Source organism: Mus caroli, unplaced genomic scaffold, assembly GCF_978045245.1.
Source record: "Mus caroli unplaced genomic scaffold, Mus_caroli_1 scaffold_9, whole genome shotgun sequence".
NCBI lineage: Eukaryota > Metazoa > Chordata > Mammalia > Rodentia > Muridae > Mus > Mus caroli.
Window position 1 is genome coordinate 74,394,599 of NW_028227264.1, and position 19,968 is coordinate 74,414,566.

The 19,968-nt window shown below is 44.3% G+C and overlaps 1 protein-coding gene across 1 annotated transcript in view; it reads right to left on the reverse strand.

Annotated features, from left to right (window-relative positions):
• LOC110303161 (solute carrier family 5 member 4B) overlaps positions 1-2,053 on the reverse strand; it is a 51,171-nt gene extending 49,118 nt beyond the window's left edge. Inside the window, exon 1 of the mRNA XM_085843357.1 lies at positions 1,990-2,053. Coding sequence (XP_085699483.1) covers positions 1,990-2,013 — 24 coding nt within the window. The 5' untranslated portion in view covers positions 2,014-2,053. The remainder of the gene's footprint in view (positions 1-1,989) is intronic.
• Positions 2,054-19,968: the final 17,915 nt, after the last annotated feature.

The following is a 19,968-nucleotide window of genomic DNA, read 5'->3' on the forward strand; positions in this document are numbered from 1 at the left end:
GAAAGATGCAGTTCCATGGTAGAGTTATAGGCTGAAATGATCATGCAGACTTGGGGCAGACCATCTTACGATTTATGAACATTTACTAGAAGTTGGGACCTTTGACATATAGTTTTATATCTCTTTTTCTTGCCTGTCAAGTGAGCCAAATTTCCTCCCTTTCTTCTGTAAGACAATCTAATAATGTAGTCTAGGATGATCTTGAATTCACAAACTTCTGGCTTGTGATTCCTGAGTTTTGGGGTTATAGGTATATATTACCATGCTCAGCTCTAATATGGGTTTTGTTTTTGTTCGTGTAGACATTAAGTACCTACAACTTCAAATGACTTATAGATATGCATTTATATTGTTTTTAATAATAATGCTGCACCATTTCAGAGGAGCATTACTTGTAAGTAAGCAACCACAATCATGTGTTGTGCTGGCTAGTTTTATGCTAATTCGATACAAGTCAGAATCATGTGGGAAGAGGGACAGCCTGAACCAAGAAAATGTTTCTGCCAGATTGTCCTGTAGACAGGCCTGAGTATCTTTTCTTTTTTGTTTTGTTTTGATTTTTTTCGAGACAGGGTTTCTCTGTGTAGCCCTGGCTGTCCTGGAACTCACTCTGTAGACCAGGCTGGTCTTGAACTCAGAAATCTGCCTGCCTCTGCCTCCCGAGTGCTGGGATTAAAGGCGTTCGCCACCACCCCCGGCCTGAGTATCTTTTCTTAATTAATTATTGATGTGGGTGTGTCCACCCCACCATGGGCTCTGCCACTCCTGGGACGATGGTCCTGCATGATAGAAGACAGCAAGCTGAAGAAAACCACGGTGAGCAAGCCAGTAAGCAGCACTCCTCCATGGCCTCTGCTTCAGTTCCTGCCTTCAGGTTCCTGCCCTGCCCTGATGGAGCATGCTGTGGGCGTGTGGGCGAGATTAACCCTTTCCTCCCCATGGTGTTTACGGCCATGGTGTTTTATCACAGCAACCCTAACTAAGAGTTTCCCCCAGAGTCTCCAATAAGACTTCGGGCTTTTGAGCTGCTTCTAAAATGTCCTCGGACTTTAGGACTATTGCCATAGAATGAGCGTGTTTTGCATTGTGAGAAAGACACCCTCTTTGGAGACCAGGGACAGAATTCTATGATTTGATTTTTTTTCTCTCACAGTTTTGAGGTGGTTCAGCTTCGGTGCCTCCCATGATGATATTGGGACTGGGCAATCTGTATAAGACAGCGCTTAGTGGGAAGACAGGTAACAGGAACTCCGCCACGTGGCTATGTTATTCTCACTGGGGTGACTAAGGTCTTTAGAGATGGGTGGCCGTAAAGCAAGGATGGGGTCCATGCTTGGCCTCTCCCCCAGGTAACTTTCCGACTCCATTTCTGCACCATGTTTTGATACAGCAGTGGCTAAAGCATTTTGGGCACCATCTGATTAACCCCCACGACTGTGAGCTAAACGAACTTGTTTTCTTTATAAAGGACTCTCCTTCTGGCCTTCTGATAGATACATGAAATTCACTAAGATGTACTCCAAAAGGTAACGAACACTCATTTCCATAATGAGTCAGTTTTTCTCTGTTAGCCTGTCACTCGCCTCCTCTGTTTTCTAGCCCCACTCATGGAGGGTGCAGCACTGCCGGAACAGGAAGCGTCAGTCTTCACATTCTTCCTATGCTTCTCTCTTCAACCCCTTACCTTTTAAATCTGACATCAAGCGTGCTAGCGTGATCCCAGGAAAATCTATCTTTCATTTTTTCCCTTCCTATAAAATCATGAAATACGATGTCAGTCTTTTTCAAAGTGTCTACCATAGGCCCATTGCTTGGGTGAGCTGTCCTCTCAACCGATTTGAGCAGTGCTTCCTAAAGTGTCAATCTGCGCATGAACCTTGAGTTTCTGGAAGCCTGGGCTGCTCACTTCTCAAGGGTCAGAGGATACATGATTATTACAATTGAGCCTCCCCTCCCCTCCCCTCCCCTCCCCTACACGTGTAAACCCACCTCTATTTCTTGTACTTCCTGCATACGCTCTCTGTCTTTCAGCTGACCTCAAGATAATGCAAGGTCTCTCCTGATGTTTAGCTTCTGTGTGGTTTCTCTAGCACTCTTGGGTCTGATTTTTTTTTCCTGCCTCCAAGGGTGATGCCCCTGAGGATAACGTCAGGTCTTTTCTGAGTCCTTCTAATGAGCTTCCCTTAAAGCATGTGGGAGGTCCTAGATTCAGGTTCCTGTACCAGATAAAGGCAGGCACAGTAGCCATTACACAGAGCTTTACAGAGTTCTTGCCCATCTGTGGTCACATCCTTCACTAAGCCCTTCCAGGGGAGGGATGGGGGCACCTGCATATCTTTAGTAGGCCACGAGAAGGTTGAGCATTGAGTTTCACTACAAAGACGTGAGTGAAGAAAAGCCACTGGAGATTCCTGCTGGAAGGCTCATTTGTAGGTCTGTGACTACTCACCCCAGCCTTGATGTAGATGGGGAGAAACACCCACCCAAGAACCAGCACCATAAGCAGGGCCTGTAAGACACCAAGAGAGAAAGTTAAGTTAAGGAGGCATCGCTTGTGAGACGTAATTTATCTCATGGGAGAGACACGCTTTTCTATGACTTGATTCACCTCCCAGAGGTTTCACGAGGTTCATCTTTGGTGACTCACATGGTGGTGTTGGGACCTATTGAAACCACACAGAAGCTAAATACCATGAGTGACCTTGCATTATCTGGAGGTCAACCGAAAGAGAGGGACGTGGACTGTAGAATGGAAAAACAGCAGTTAAGAACCCATTTTAGGGCTGGTGAGATGGCTCAGTGGGTAAGAGCACCCGACTGCTCTTCCAAAGGTCCAGAGTTCAAATCCCAGCAACCACATGGTGGCTCACAACCATCCACAACGAGATCTGGCGCCCTCTTCTGGAGTGTCTGAAGACAGCTACAGTGTACTTATATATAATAAATAAATAAATCTTTAAAAAAAAAAAAGAACCCATTTTATAGTCGGGCGTGGTGGCACATGTCTTTAATCCCAGCACTCGGGAGGCGGATGCAGGCAGATTTCTGAGTTCGAGGCCAGCCCGGTCTACAGAGTGAGTTCCAGGACAGCCAGGGCTGCACAGAGAAACCCTGTCTTGAGATCTTTGGACAACTATCACATCCTTTCCTCTGTGCTCATGACCCAGAGGCTAACACTTTCTGAGACATAGGATGTGACCCAAGATGTGAAATAAAAGACAGTCAGACAACATGGCAGACTGGGCCTATTTGGACCACTGGAAGCATCCAATTTTTACCAGGAGACATTGCTCTTGGATGGCAGGCAGTGGGCACGATATTCTTGAGTGGATGAAGCAATCAAAAGGAAATGTCAAGCTATATGAACATTATGATGGGGGTGGGGTTAATCATAACTCCCCAGTCAAAACAACAGCAAAGACACAACCAAACAACAGATTTGTGTTTGCAGGTTCTTGACAGGTTTGACCATGTTGCTTCAACATCCAGTGACGACAGCTATTTTAAGCAGTTTTCCTCATCTTATAGAGGTGGAAACCATACCTCATAGAAGTTAGGCAAGCACAGTGCCACATGCCAGATTGAAGGGAACAGCTGAGCTGCAGCCCAAGAGTCGCACCTAAGGGGGCCATCTGAACGTGACTCTAGAGGCAAAGTCTATGGCGCTATCAGAATCAACTTCTGGCCAAAGGGCACATCTGGAGGCTGGGTATACACTAGAGGCTACTGATGTAAAATGAGAGGAAATATGCATACCAAGGTAAGAGCAAAGTATTTGTGATGATTCTTAGTCGCTCCTAAGTCCACTCAGGAATGATCTGTTTAAACTCTGACCATGGTCTGACTCTCTTCTACACTCTTGTCTACCTCTCACCTGTAGCGCCTGTATGCATACATACTACCTAAGAAAATATTGGTGGGGGGAGAGATAAGATCAAGTTCCTGTGGCATGTACCACATCCTCTCCATTATTTATGAGGGTCCCCCTCCGAGAGACCTCTAGTACAATATGCACAATTTCCTCCTAGTCAATTCTACACTACTGAGTTCACCTGGACACTTCTCACAAGGGGTAACCACTGATTTTGTACTTTATATAGTTGATGGCTAGGAATACAGGGGTCTAGGAAGGAGAGAGAATGTTGAGATTACAATTGATCAATGGGGAAAGGATAATGAAATTTGAGTCTTAGAGGCCGTGTTTTTGTCATGGGTAACTTCAGAAGAATGGTCACAGGGTCAGTAGTGATGTGGTCAATGGTCTAGGGATGCTGAAGGGAAAAGGGGGACTAACATAAAGAAAAGCAGAAATGAAACCAAAGAGGAATATCCTACACATACTTTTCGGGATATCTAGGACATGAGTCTGATTAAAATAACTTCGTATAGGCTCTGTTTAAAGGAAAACCCTTTGGCACCACTCACATTCCATTCCACAGCTGCAATAGCGATTCCTGAAGCCGCTCCTGTTCCAGCCAAGCCCACGAAGTGATTGCTGCCAATGTTACTGGCAAAGAGAGAGGCGCCCATCTGAAATGCAGTTGGAGATTGCAGCTGGAGTTAAGCGATCCAAAGTAGACTTACTGACAATAGATAGAAATTGGTGCTCTGTATCTTAATATGTGGTCTGTTTTGGAGAATGTCCCCTGAGCTGGTTAGAAGAACGTAGATTCTTTATTGTTTGGGTGGAATGTCTAGAGCTATTGCATCTAATGAATTTTGATGTCATTTAACCGCAGTTTCCAGGTGGCTGGCCCATTGCTGAGAGTGCACTCTTGCATGACAAAGAACAAGCCTAATCCCTCTTGTACATGATTGCCTGAAGAATCTTACTCAAGGCTTTTGACCGAGTAACTTGCTTTTAAAGGACAAGAGTGGTAATATTTTGGAAGATAATCATGCTTAACGGTTTTACTATTGATTGTGTTGCATTGGCAGGGTTGTGTTGCTGAATATTATACAGCATATGAAGTTTAATGTAGTTACAATTTTGATTATCAGATAAGCTTATTTGAACCCTTCCTTATGGGCACTTTGACTGTTCTGTCAGTAGTTTATGAGATGAGCCTGTCTTTAGCCAAAGCTGCTAGTGCTCTTATCAGACTTTGAAACTTAAATCAGTCTTAAGGACTTTATACTCCAGAATGAGGGATTTCCTCTCCAACCATCATCATAGGCCGTTTTCCCCCTTTATCTTCCTCTATATAGTTCTGTCAGTTGTTCTTAAGACTCAAAGGTCAGGGCTGGAGAGATGGCTCAGCGGTTAAGAACACCGACTACTCTTCCAGAGGTCCTGAGTTCAATTCCCAGCAACCACATGGTGGCTCACAACCATCAGTAATGGGATCTGATGCCCACTTCTGGTGTGTCTGAAGACAGCTACAGTGTACTCATATACATAAAATAAAAATAAATCTTAAAAAAAAAACTCCAAAGTCAAGAGAGGTCTTATCCATTACAGAAAACCACAACTGATGAAAATACAGAGAAGTGGAGCCCAGGGCCAACTAATACATCTACAACACGACCCTTGCAGCTATGGCTCCAGGATCCATGCTGAAGAAGGGCTGGAAAGATTTTAAGAGCCAGAGGAACAGGAAGTTTTCTATGACTATATATCGTACAGAAATGTCAAATAATCTGTACCTGTGGAATCTCACCAACATGGCCTCCTGTACTTGACCTGAACAAGGGCAACATCAGTAGACATGGTATTGTGGAAGAAGGAAGTCTCATGAGGCCTCAAGCCTGGATGAAGAACTACAGGCAACTAAGGGATGTGGAGATCTGGAGAAATAGTCCTCCCCAACGAAAACCATGCCAATCAGTCATCCAATTACACACAGTCAACTCTGAACCCTCTATAGACTGAGTAAGTTTGATTAATGCACCCCATTTATCTCCAGCAATCTCTGCCCCACTTACCGGCCACCAGGCCATGTCACGACCAGCCAGGAAGAAGCCTCCAACAGTGCCACGGTTGCTTCTCACCATTGACTGAGTAGGAAGGAAGAAAAGGCGGGGCACTTAAAGAGCAGCAGGTGCATCACAGGGCTCCAGCTACACCAGCCAAAGTTTGAGTAGTGAGTTTCCAGGGCTCTTCCAGGAGACATGCTCTCCAGAGACTGCTGCATGGACTGACTTTTAGTGGGGTTCAAGGACCAGGAGGATTTTAAGAAACCAGCATCCTCTCTGAAAAGCAGCTGTTTGCTGTCAATTGTGGAAATGGTAAGAAGGTGTGCTGTGCTGTGCTGTGTGAAAATTTGCAGCACAGAGTTTTGATACTGAAAATGAATGGAGAGAACACGAATGATTTAAGTGGTGGGCTCACCAAGTCAGAAATTCAAACCATAAATGGAAATAAGGAAAATGATTTGATTTTCCCTCTTTTTTTGCCAGATGCTGGAGATGCAAACAGACTATATCTGTTATTGCCGGTCCTCCCTCTATTCAAATAATTAATTAAGTTGCCTTAGGAATGAGCCCACTGTGCATTACCACCTACCAGAAAACGATCCAGATAGAAAGACAACCTCATCAGCAACAGCCTATCACTGTCTCAGTTTATCATGACATACCTCCTCCACCCTAAGACACTGTCCCCCAAGCCTGCTACCCACCCACAAGCCAGCGTGGTTCCCACATACCCACAGCCCCACAGCTAGCACCACTATGAAGTAGATGACGATGACAGAGATGTCAGCAGCATTCTGAATGCGCACTGGCACTACAGGAGGCTCCTCAGTCTGAGGCGTGATGCTGGGACTTAAGGTGCTAGCCATGGCTTCAGGAGGTTCTGGTGCCTTCCTAAGGATGCCTCCTCCTGTCTTTATGTAGGCACTGGATTAATGATCAACCCTCAGGCAAATGGAGCAAGGTGTCAGGGCTGATCTTGGATGCATGGACCTTAAACCTCTGTATGTGTCCAAGCTTTGGGACCTTGGCCCTTCGGCCCTTTGTTAGTCCTGTTCTTGGTAGCATGTAAGAGTATGGGATAAAAGTCAGAAATGGGGTGCCAATTGGAAGTGATGCTCAGAATGTTCATTGATGGGAAAGACAGCACACTCAAGATCAGACAGGTTAGGGACTAGGGAGAGAGTAAGGGAGGGAATGGAAGATTCAAAGAGCAGAACAGAATTGGCGATGAGGTGAAGGCTCCTTATAAAGCACATAGCTCTATGACAAAAAAAGTTATCTCTTGAAAATAAGGTTAATTATTTATTTCATGCTTTCCAAAATACTATATTTCTCTGGGATTTATAATTTGAATGGAATGTGTATGATGGTTCAAGACCATGGTGTTGTGGGAATCTGATCAAACAATCATCTCCAATGCTCCTCCCAGGACACCTTTTATGTATGCTGGCACATTCACTGGGCAGGTTCCCACGCTCAAAAGAACCAGAGGACATCTAGGCTGTAATAGGGCTTTTTAACTGTGATTTTTGCTCCATTGTCTTCCATACATGATAACTTATAATTTCATTAGTTATTTTTTATATGTTGACTTTTTAATTTTTATATCTTTTTTATTTTTATTTTTTTATCCTTTTAAAATTTATCTATTGTATGAGTACACTGTCACTGTCTTCAGACATACCAGAAGAGGGCGTTGGATCCCATTACAGATGGTTGTGAACCACCATGTGGTTGCTGGGAATTGAACTCAGGACTTCTGGAAGGGCAGTCAGTGCTCTTAACTGCTGAACCATCTCTCCAGCCCTCATTAGTTACTTTTAAACCCTAGTGTGTGATTCTAAAAAAAAAAATACGGCCTGGATATGGAGGAAGAGAGGGCTATTGGGCAATCCAGTGAGGTCTCACATAAGCATTTTGGCAGAAACCAGGTCACAGGGCAACTGCATTTTCCTTCTTTCAAGGTCTCTGGAAAGGCTTACTAAACAAGGTGGAGGAGGTTTACAGAAAAGATGGAGTCACGTTCATGGACATTATTCAGTCAGTGTGGCCGTTTCCTGGTTTTCTTTCCTTTGCTGGTCAAGGAACCCCACCAAGTCCTTTCTTTGGTGGTCCAAGAACATCATCCTGACTTGGGGGCTGTTGTCATAACATCTTCCCATGGGTGTTTTGTTTCAACAAAGCCCTCAATAAGGCTGAACACAGACCTCTCGACCAAGGGAACCACACAGGGAAGAATCAAACAAGTCCCCAATCTTGAAAGCGTGACACTTTTCAGAACCTTGAATCTTCCAAAAGTTGAAAACCACCCTCCACATGATCTAGCTGACTCCAACCATTCCAAGCCTGAATGGGAATATCCAAAACTTTTTTTTAAAAAAGATTTATTTGTTTTATGTATATGAGTATAGTGTAGCTGTCTTTCAGGCACAACAGAAGAAGACATCAGATCTCATTACAGATGGTTGTGAGCCACCATGTGGTTGCTGGGAATTGAACTCAGGACCTCTGGAAGAGCAGTCAGTGCTCTTAACCTCTGAGACATCTCTACAGCCACCGAAACATTTCAAATTTGGTCTACGACTTATTCTATAACCATTTTTTGTTTGTTTGTTTGTTTGTTTGTTTGTTTTTATGGTGAGCAGCTGTTGCTCAAGTTTAATTGATGGGTATGCAGGCATCAGAAGATAATATTGGTTGTCTGGGTTAATGATATGGGCAGAGGAAATAAGAATCCTCTCCTAGGAGAGCTCAGGACTTCTATTCCTTTTCCAAAACGGATTTGTTGGACTTTGTGTGTGTATGTGTGTGTATGTGTGTGTATGTGTGTGTGTGTTTGTAGTTGACTACATATATTGAATATGTGTGGTTGAATATATATACTCAAAGCATATATACATAAATCACACATGTATACATACATGTGTACATACATACATACAAACACACATTATATATATGTGTGTGTGTGTGTGTATATATATATATACATACACACACACACACACACACATACATACATATATATCAGGAGCACAAATGTCCTTGTACTCACAGATAAGTACCAGGAAAACCAAGAATGTTATACACACAGGATCTTCTCCTCAACAAGATGTATAACCTGCTTTTCCATCCACAAGACTGGGAATGGAGGTGGTTAATAGCCTGGTGATCTTTGATATCTACAGGGCCAGACCATAACAAACTCCCACAAGTAGGACTGGGCTAATGGTCTAGATGACCTTTGCATTATCTGTATGGTCAGGGGCTCCCCGAAGCTCCCAAATCAGTTCAGAGGTGGCTAATAGCCCAAATAACCTCTCCACTATCCGTGTGATTGAGACCATACCAGATTGTCCCCTCAGCCCTTAAGATAATGTATGTAGAAATAGGCTTATCTCTAGAACCCATCTTCATGGAAGAAGTAACATGTACTTTGAGAAGAATGCATGTTCAATGTAGTTATGCCTCCTTGTTCAGGGGGATTGTCTTAGATCAGGAAACCATTTTCCAAGTTATACTATACTTAAATATATCTAAAATATGATGCCCAGGGTCACACTCTAGAAATTCGAACCAACACAGGCCACTGAATCATGTTGAACTAGATCTTCTTTTTGCCACATGCAGATCATTACTCTGTTGGCCCTGGCATTTGGAGAGACCCATATCTATATCTGTAGCTATAGATATATAGATATATAGATACATAGATATATAGATATAGATATAGGTATCATATAGAAACCCTTCCCTAGCTAGAGAGAGGAGTGTGGCAGCATCCAGGCTGAACTGAGTGAAAGTAGATGGCCTGAGAAATCAAAAGAGGGGACCGATTGGTAGTGACATACAGAAGTTACACTTCCTAGCCAAAAAAATATTCTAGCATACTAAGGGTAACCTTTTATCACACGTGCAAACAGCGCGGGCATTCTCTGTCAATGCCATGTTAAGGGCAGCATCCAGGCAGCCATGGTGATGGAGGAGCTGAGAGTTATCCAAGAGCAGACTGTTTTCAGGCAGTCTGGGAGGAGGGCACAGCAAGAGATGAAAGGCAAGCAGTGACAATGCATTGGAATGGGAGGAATGATAAGTAAAGCTAATGTGGTGGTCTGAATTGGTTTGACCCCCATAGATTCATGGGTTTCAATGCTTGGCCATAGGGAATGCACTACTAGGAGGCATGGCTTTCTTGGGGGTAGGTGTGGCCTTGTTGGAGGAAGTGTGTCACTGTGGAGGAGGGCTTTTAAGCTCCATGCTCAAGCTCCACAATTCACACCCAGTGTTGTTTCGGAGCTTCCTCCTGGCTGCCTTCAGATCATGATGTAGAACTCTCAGCTCCTCCAGCACCATATCTGCCTGCATCCTGCCATGCTTCCCTCCATGATAATAATGGACTGAACCTCTGAAAGTGTAAGCCAGCCCAGATTAAATGTTTCCCTTTATAAGAGTTGCCTTAGTCATGTGGTGCTGTGGGAAATATTAAAAAATTGACCGTCTGGCTTCCCGCTCTACCGCTGGCAACCAGCAGACCACATGGTTCCAGCCAAGTGATCTCAACTCTGTGTTCTCTCTGGGCTGGAGCTTTCAAGTCCCTTGGTGGGTTGCTGCCACCAGCCCCACGCAATGATTGTCCACGGCATGGTCAGCCACCATAACACCCATATACATGGTAGAAACAAAACTCTAGAAGCTTATAATTAACCAATCAGATTTATCTATCAATAAATTCTCAATTTATAAGATGCCAATACAATAATTTTTAGAACCAATTGATAATAATAAAAGCTTTATCCCAATTATTCTAACCTTATGATATCATAACTACCTGTGGCTGGTTAAAGCCACACTGGTTCACATCTTGGCCTTCCTCTTTGTCCCTGAGACACTTTCTGTCTCTGCAACTCTTAGCTCTGCCTCCCTTTTTCCTGTCCAATCACAGGCCTCCTGCTTCCCTAATGTGATTGGACAGGGAAAATCCTGTGACAATGTGGTCTCTTCACAGCCATGAAACCCTAACTAAGACAGTTTAGTTACTTAACAGGTAAGCTGATGCAGCCTGTGTACCGGCCACCTTCCAGAGTTTCTAGGGAAAGGATATAGAAGTCCTCCCCATCCACTCTAAGTCCTCAAGGACATCTAATGTGTTTAATCTTTCTTTACCATCATTTGTCACCTAGCCATCTGTGGTGGTTTGAATATGCTTGGCCCAGAAAGTGGCACTATGAGGAGGTGTGGCCTTGTTGGAAGAAGTATGTCATTGTGGGGGTGGACTTTGAGACCCTCCTCCTAGCTGCCTGAAAACAGTCTACTCCTAGCTCCCTTCAGATGAAGATAAAGAACTCTCAGCTCCTCTAGCACCATGTCTGCCTGGATGCTGCTGTGCTTTCTGCCTTGATGATAATGGACTAAACCTCTGAGCCTATCAGCCAGCCCCAATGAAATGTCCTTTATAAAAGTTCTTGGTTGTGGTGTTTCTTCACAGCAATGGAAACCCTAAGACACCATTCCTGAGGTAGAACTAATGTAGCCACAGAAGATTTAAAAGCTCTATTCTGAGTTTTTCATTCTCTGTTTACTTCTTCCCCAACTGGGACTTGAACCTTGCCTTTCTTTCATGACTGTCTCACAAAACTAGATGTTAGTCTCTGCTAACAGTACGGGAAACATTAATCTATCTATCTATCTATCTATCTATCTATCTATCCACACATATATACATATACACACACACACATATATATATGTATATATTTGTATATGTGTATATAAAATGTATATGATTCATGTGTATATGTATGTGATATATGTGTGTATGATGTATGTATGTTGATGTATATAATATATATGTGTATGTGTATAAAATGTATATGTGTATATGTATATGATATATATGATGTATATGTGTATGTGTGTATATGATATATATGTATATGATGTATGTTGATGTTGATGTATATAATGTATATGTGTATGTGTATATAATGTATATGTGTATGCATATGATGTATATGTGTACATGCACATGCACATGCACATATGATAGCCCAAGAAGAGCCCATACCTCTTGAACCTCTCTCTCCTCCTTTGCATCAATTAGCCGACAGCATCACATTGTGAAGTCAAGCTCCCACCAATGGACTGAGATTCGGTCGCCGCCTACACCAGGGGTGAAGTCTATCTTGACTGAGCACATAACTGGCCTGGCTTGGGCTCTGGGACATCCTATTTGCAAATTGTCTCCTGAGTTATTTTTGCTTTGTTTGTGTGTTCTTTTTGTGTGTCACCGAGTCTCCTCTTTTCCCAAACATTTAGGGTTCATCTTAGATGTCTAATCTATCTAGAAGAGGTTTTAGACTTCCTCCCTTGGGAGAGGCGTGTCCCACTTCCCATTGTGGTGGTCCACTGGGTCCAGGATAGAAAGTTTCTTCACAGTATGGAGAGGGCCCAAGGAAATACCATGGTGATTAGGATACCTTTGCATGCAAGACCAAAGTATGAAATGCATAAAAAAAAAAGGGCAAAATTCTCTCTGGGGACTGGGTTATCCTGGAGGCTGGGTGATAGAGGGAGTGAGTTAGATGTGTAGCTTTTGTGAAGTGAATGTGTAGATCCATGGATTCATGGGTGTCCTTGATGAGTTCTGAGTGCTAAGAAGTACCTAACCTAGAACACAAGCCCGAGAAACTTGTCAGAGGAAGAGAAAGAACTCAAAACCTCCATTATGGGTGGCCGAGATGCTTAACAGTTACGGGAGTGCAAGAAACTTCTATTATGTGGGGTTAAACTGATAGGTTACACTTATGAAGCCAGGATGGGAAACGATTAGCTAAAAGACATAAAGAAATGGATTTTTCAGAGGCTGGCCCGTTGCCATGTGGTGCAGCCGGGCAAACGGCACCCAGAGGCCAGTATCAGGAGCCGCTATGATGTTCAAGTCTGTGGTAGAGAGATGGGAGAGAAAGAGAAGCTGAATGATTTGAATACTGTGAAGAGAGGCAGAACTGGATACATGACGGGGGATATGAGTATCCTTCCCTGTCGTCTGAGGCAGTGGCGAAGTCCTGGCCTGTGCTACCACTGACAGCCATGTCTGGGTCTGTGGTCATTTAGCAGCAGGGGTCTGTGTCAATGTCTGTGTCTATATAAACACCAAAGGCCATGCAGAGGTCCCTGGTCCGGGAACATGTTGATGGGCAAGAACTGTGAAGAGCTGGCCCCGCCCCTTACTAGCTGTAGCACTCAGAAGGCAAAGTAGAGCTGGCCCTGGTGTGGAAGCATGGCGGGTGATCCAGCCCCACGGCCGAGTACGGGAGAACTGGTCCCACCACTCATCTGATGTGGGGTGGCATGGGCTCTAGAGAGATACCCTCCCTTGTCCCTTGCCTGGGCAGCACTGATGGCGAAGGCAGTGGGGAGACAAGAGCAGGAGAGCTGGCCTGGTCCCTCACCAGCTGATGCACTGGGGAGAGCAGACACCTTGACTGAGCAGCACAGTAGAGCTGGCTTTGGTGGTGTGCATACAGGTAAGCTAGCCCCAATGGCACAAGAGCGGGAGGAGCTGGCCCTGTCTTTTGCTGGCTGTGGCACTGGGTGAGCCAGCTGGGGAAGTGCTGGAGAGCTCCCCCTGGTGGCGCGAGTGCAGGAGAGCTGGGGTGCTGACCAACTTAGCTACCATCCAGGTCTAGATCCAAGGTTTTGAGTTGGCCCATTCCAAAATCTACCTCATCTATGAACTTCTGGAGCACATGAAAGGGCCAGTCCTGCAAACTGGAGCTCCATGATGCAGGGCAACAACAGAATTATCTGTGAGGAGTCCTGATGAGGATCCAGTATTGATAGCGTAGCAGACACCAGAGGCCTCAAACCAGACTCATTGCAGTGCGCCACAGACGACAGTTTTGGAGACGGAGACAAGAAGCTCGGCTGGCAGGAGGCTCGGGCTGTGGAGAGTGTGACGGTTGCTCGTCCTGCCATCTGAGATGAGCAATAAATTGTAATCCCGTAGAAACTGATACTCTCTGGCCCATCATCATTTGACTGCTAAGGCTGCGGGGCGTTTTCTATGACTCATGGTGTTGGCCACAGGTATATCTGGGAACCCTGATGCTCAGGTGGAGCACAGCCCTCGTCTCCTTGGCTTCCTTCCATCCATGGGTGTCTCCCCCCCCCCCCAGGGTCAGATCTGAAAGCAACAAAGCTGGTTCTTCAGTACAGACCCCAGTGCTCTGTTTTCCTCGGAGTACATACCTTGTGGCTTGGATATGTCACAACCCACCACCTAACACCTCCCGGTCACTGTGTAAACTACAGAATTTCTTGGTGATGGAAGAGTGGGCTGGTTCTCACATGCTGCAATACCAGGAGTAGCCAGCAGAGGCTCCTGCTACATAAACAAGGAAATCTAAGAACAAGAAGCTTGGGATCAGGGTTGGGGAGGATGGGATCACACGACCTTTGACCCATCTGGGCTCAGAACCAGACTCCAGTAGGAGAGATAAGATAGCTTTACCACAATTGGCTGCTTTCTTTATGCCTGTATTATTATTATTATTATTATTATTATTTTTAATGTGATCCACTGAGTTTAACCAGGGTTGCCTAATTTGAGCATGAATTTGGAGTTCTCCACTGGGGTCCAATGGGCTCAGTATACATACACAACAGGGCAGCTGGAGATTCCCTCATCCCAGAACTTGTCGATAGCCAACAGGTCAGTAGTAAAGGATATGGTCCCAGGAGCCCCTCCCACTTCTATGAAGGTTGATAGGACCTGCTATGTCCCGAGCCTTAGTGTGGGAAACCTCAATCATAGTTCAACAGTATCAACTAACCGGACCCCTCAGAGCTCCCAGGGACTAACCACCAACCAAAGAGTATACAGGGGCTGTTCCATTGGCTCACGCTACAATGTAGCAGAGTTCTGCCTGGCAGAGAAGGCACTTAACCATCAGTGGGAGGGGAGGTGCTTGGTTCTTTGGAGGCTTGATGTCCCAGAGAAGCGTTAGAGGGGTGAGGCAGGAGTATGTGGGTGGATGGGGCACCCCCTAGAGGCAAAGGGGAAGGGAAGGAGGTGGGGTGTTGGTGGAGGGGAGACCAGGAAGGGGAACAGTATTTGAAATGTAAACAAATAAAATAATTAATAAAAAAAGAATCTAGAGAAAGCAAAACCTTTTAAAATTTATTTAATAATTTCCCACATGAGACATTGTATTTGCATTACCCTCTCTACTCCCCCCCCCCACCCCACCCCGCTGCCGGGTCATCCAGCGTCTGCCACCCCTATTGAATTCATGACCTTTTCTTTAATTATGGATATATATGTGTGTGTGTGTGTATATATATATATATATATTTATATATTTATATGTATATGTATGTATTGGGCCTCGAACTCTTGCAATCTTCTGCCTTTCCCACAATCTTCTCTGAGCCCCAGGTGTAGGAGTTATGTTTTCTTGGGCATCTTACAATGGCTTTCTCTGCATTGTGACCAGTTATGCACCTGTAAGAACCTCGGTTTACTCCAAAATGGAGCTTTTTTTTTTTTTTTCCCCCTGAGGGTCGAGAACCACCTTTATCTATAGTATAAAGAGAAGTATTTAAAGGCAGTTGAAATGTATATACCTTTAGTAACAATGTATCAATAATACGTTCCCCTCTAGGACCTATGAGCTCTCCAGCTGTGGGCTCATAGCTAGGTTTACAGCACTAAGCATGACTAAGCATGCATTCTTCGCAGTTGAATGGGCATTAGGTCCAATTAAACAGCTAACTGATTACACCCAAGATGAAAGTTCCAATCTGTTCTTAGGCTTTACAGCTAAATTGAACGGTTGATAGTGTTTCTCCTCTGGCAGCTTGCATGGCACCTTCCAACACTATGAGAGCTAGCTTTAGGGAGGAGGCGTCCAGGTTCTTGATCTCTTCAAGGGCTGAAACTGAAGTGTGTGGCTTCTTCAGCAATCATGAATTAGCTTCATGTCCTGGCAGGCAGCCAAGGGCAACAACAATAGCTTAAATTGCTTTGGTGGTCTGTCAGACACACCAACTAACAGCTTAAAGGGAGAGATTCCTTGCTGGCACTGTCTTTTTGTTTTTGTTTTGTTTTTGTTTTGTTTCTCTATGGCTCAGAGGCGAACAGGGAGCATTACCTCATCACAGGGAGGCAAATTCATTAATGCTGTGTGTGTGTGTGTATATATATATATATATATATATATATATATGTATGTATGTATTCACACACACTTATCTATATGCATACATACACACTTCAAACAATATCACATACACATATACAAACATACACACATTACACACATACACACATACATAGATATCCTACATACACACAGTATAAATAAGCTTATAAAGTAATGGGTATCCGTATGGCTTCTCCAAACATCCTTAGTGTTGCTTACCTGCTCAGTCCTCTTCCCTCATATTAGCCTCCCCAGCTGAGGCCTCTCCCTCCCTTTTCCTCTTTGCTCTGTTTTTACCCAGTGGTCTCTTTCTACTTTCCTGGCTTCTACAGGTTATTCCAAATATTCCTATAGAATCAAACCTAAAGACTTGGATATAAGGGTTGGAAAGACGGCTTAGCAGACAAGAATGCTTATTACTCTTGCAGAGGACGTGGGTGTGGTTCCCAGCACCCACATGGTGGCTCATAAATGTAACTCCATACAGGTTCTGATGTCCCTGCATGACTCTACAGGCCCCTGCATTATGTGGTGCACATAAACTCATGCATGCTCACATACATACATATATACACGGAAACTTTTTAAAAATAAGATTCAGATCTAAAATCTACAAATAAGAGAGTATGTAGAGTATAAAATTATGGGTCTGAGGTACTTCATTCAGAATATATTTCATTTCCATCGATGTACCTGCAACTGTCATACTTTCTGTTTTCTCTATAGATGAACAGAATTCCATTGTGTCTGTAAAGGAATTTTCACAATCAGTTGTTTGGCATCTAGCCTCTTGCATTCCCTAGCTTTTGTGACTAGGGTACCACGAGCATGCTCAATGTCATGCAAGTATCTCTGGGACAGAAAGCTCAGTCTTACACACAGAGCCTGTATTAGGTATTTCATTATCCTAACAAAAAAGCTGCCCAAATCACAACACAAATAACCATCAACAGAGAAGTTGATAAATTACATAAGACATATCGATCATTTTCTATTAGTCAGCCTTGAAAACAAATACAGATGTGACACATGCCAAAAGATTTCAAAACATTTTCCTAAGTGATCTAAGGCAGACCCCACCCCACCCCCACAAAGGACAAATATCACATATTCTATCTGGGTGAGGTTCTTAAAATAAATAAATTCATTTCAGCAGAGTGTAGACTTGACACTATCAGAGGCTGGAGAGAGTAGGAAGTGAATTGCTGGACGATAAGAGCATTCTGGTGTATAACTTCATTTGGAAGAATTAAAATTTCTAGAAACGGGAGGCAGCGATGGCTTTATAGTGCTGTGAATGTACTTCATATCATTAAATCATGTACTTGGTTGAAACATCAGTCCTGTGCATTTTATTTTAGGTTGCCTTGAGATTTGTTCCTTTTCTGCCTGAGTGGCTATCATGGTGGGAGTCCCCGGGAGTTGTGGAAAAGAAAAACCAAAAAAACCCCAAAAACCAAACCAAACAAACAAACAAAAAACCCAACAGTAATGGCAACATCCGTGAATATACTTAAACTTGACCACATCGTTCCTCCTCCTTGCTTACTAAGCCTTCCCAGAGATCTTGGAAGGACAAAGTGGCCTTGAGGGTCAGTCTCTGACAGAATTCTCACGTGAGTACTTGCTACATCACCCAAGCACACCCTTCCCCACGTCCAGACGATCTCTGGGACCCCACCATGGGGTTTTCAAACAATGAATGGAATTATGAGTTGCCCTGTATGGGAGACAAAGAAAAGTGGTGTTAAAAAGCCCTGTTTTACTTCACTATTATTCAGTTCATTCAAGTAGAAATCTAGACTGATCTACCAGTATCATTAAAAGCTGTTTTCCCAAAGAAGCCTGGGTATCCTTGTGAGCGCCCTACTCGCCAGCAAGAAAGACACCACAACAGGATCCTTCTGCACACGTTTATTGGGAGAGCTTGATTGCAGAGGCGAAAGGACCCGGAGCCCCAGAACTGGCGCTGCTTATATAGGCCTAGGAGAGGTGTGTCTACACCCGATTTGGTTATGCTTTCAGTACCTCATTTGCATGCCTCGGGCCAGGCAGTGACTCGGCAAAAAACTCTACTGCACATGCACACATTGGTTGTTTACCCAAACTTATGGGTGGTAGCCAGTGCAACCTTGTAATGGCATATGTGGCTTCCCACATATCCTGAATTTCTCTTATCAGAATCCCACATTTCTTGTGATGTCCGCTGAGAGCCATGGTGATGGTGATTCCACCTTTGTTGTCACAGGGGTGCCAGACTTTGCCACACACCGGGAGTGCTTACTGCTCTGGCACCCAGATGACCAGTTATCCATAGGAGATATGCCCTCCTGGTGGCCCTGGGGCCAGGACTCCCAAGAATGCAATAGAACTCAGAAGAGCTCAGGGACCCATTCAAGAAGCACAGCCCATCAAGTTGGTAAGAACCAGATTCGTTTTGGTTCACTTTTGACCCGAGAGCAGAAGGGGAGCCTCATCACCTCCTGGAGCCCTAGAGTGTACAGAGTAATCCCACGTAGGGTAGAGAAAAGCATCATTCTACAGATGCTCAGGGCACTGAGGGATGGGATGGAGAGGACATATAAATGGCTGCTCATGAGATGAATGTTGAGCCTTTTTAAAAATATATATTATTTATTATTTATACAAGTACACTGTAGCTGTCTTCAGACACATCAGCAAAAGGCATCAGATCCCATTGCAGATGGTTGTGAGCCAGCACGTGGTTGCTGGGAATTGAACTCAGGACCTTTCACAGGAGCAGTTAGTGTTCTTCACCACTGAGCCATCTCTCCAGCCCAAATGTTGTCTTGTACTGTGATTTTGAAGTTATCTTCAAATGGCGTGAGGTGGTCCTATGAGGGTGCCAGTGTTGGATTTCTAGCTCTAAACTACTGATGCTTAGAGGCACAGGAATATTCCCATTAAGAAAGAGACCAGGAGTGCCAGGCATGGTGGTGCATGCCTTTAATCCCAGCACTCAGGAGGCAGAGGCAGAGGCAGGCAGATTTCTGAGTTTGAGGCCAGCCTGGTCTACCGAGTGAGTTCCAAGACAGCCAGGGCTACACAGAGAAACCCTGTCTCAAAAAAAAAAAAAAAAAAAAAAAAAAAAAAAAAAAAAAAAAAAAAAAAGAAAGAAAGAAAGAAAGAGACCAGGAACGGCAGCACAAAAAGCCTTTCCGTAGCCCACTTCCTCATCCTTCTTATGTAGAAGTGCCATCTTTTAGTGGCAGAAAATGGTAAATGACCAGACTGAGGTAAATGACCATTTACAATGCATGACGAAAAACTTTCAAAGGATATTCAGGAAAACATTGTGTTGAGCTAACTGTAGACATTCTGTGAAATAGATTGGCCCCCATTTATAATCCGCTGAATCTCTGAGGGGTCTGTCTTAGTCAGGGTGTCTATTCCTGCACAAAACATAGTGACTAAGAAGCAAGGTGAGGAGGAAAGGGCTTATTCACCTTACACTTCCACATTGCTGTTCATCACCAAAGGAAGTCAGGACAGGAACTCAAGCAGGTCAGGAAGCAGGAGCTGATGCAGGGGCCATGGAGGAATGTGACTTACTGGCTTGCTTCCCCTGGCTTGCTCAGGTTTCTTTCTTATAGAACCCAAGACTACCCCGCCCAGGGATGGCACAACCCACAATGGGATAGACCCTCCCCTCTTAATCACTAATTGAGAGAATGCCTTACAACTGGATCTCATGGAGGCCTTTTTTCAAGGGAGGGTCCTTTCTCTGTGATAACTCCAGTTTGTGTCAAGTTGACACACAAAACCAGCCAGTACAGGGCATTAGAGGCCTTTAATGCACAGCACACACACAAAGGACCTATGCAGT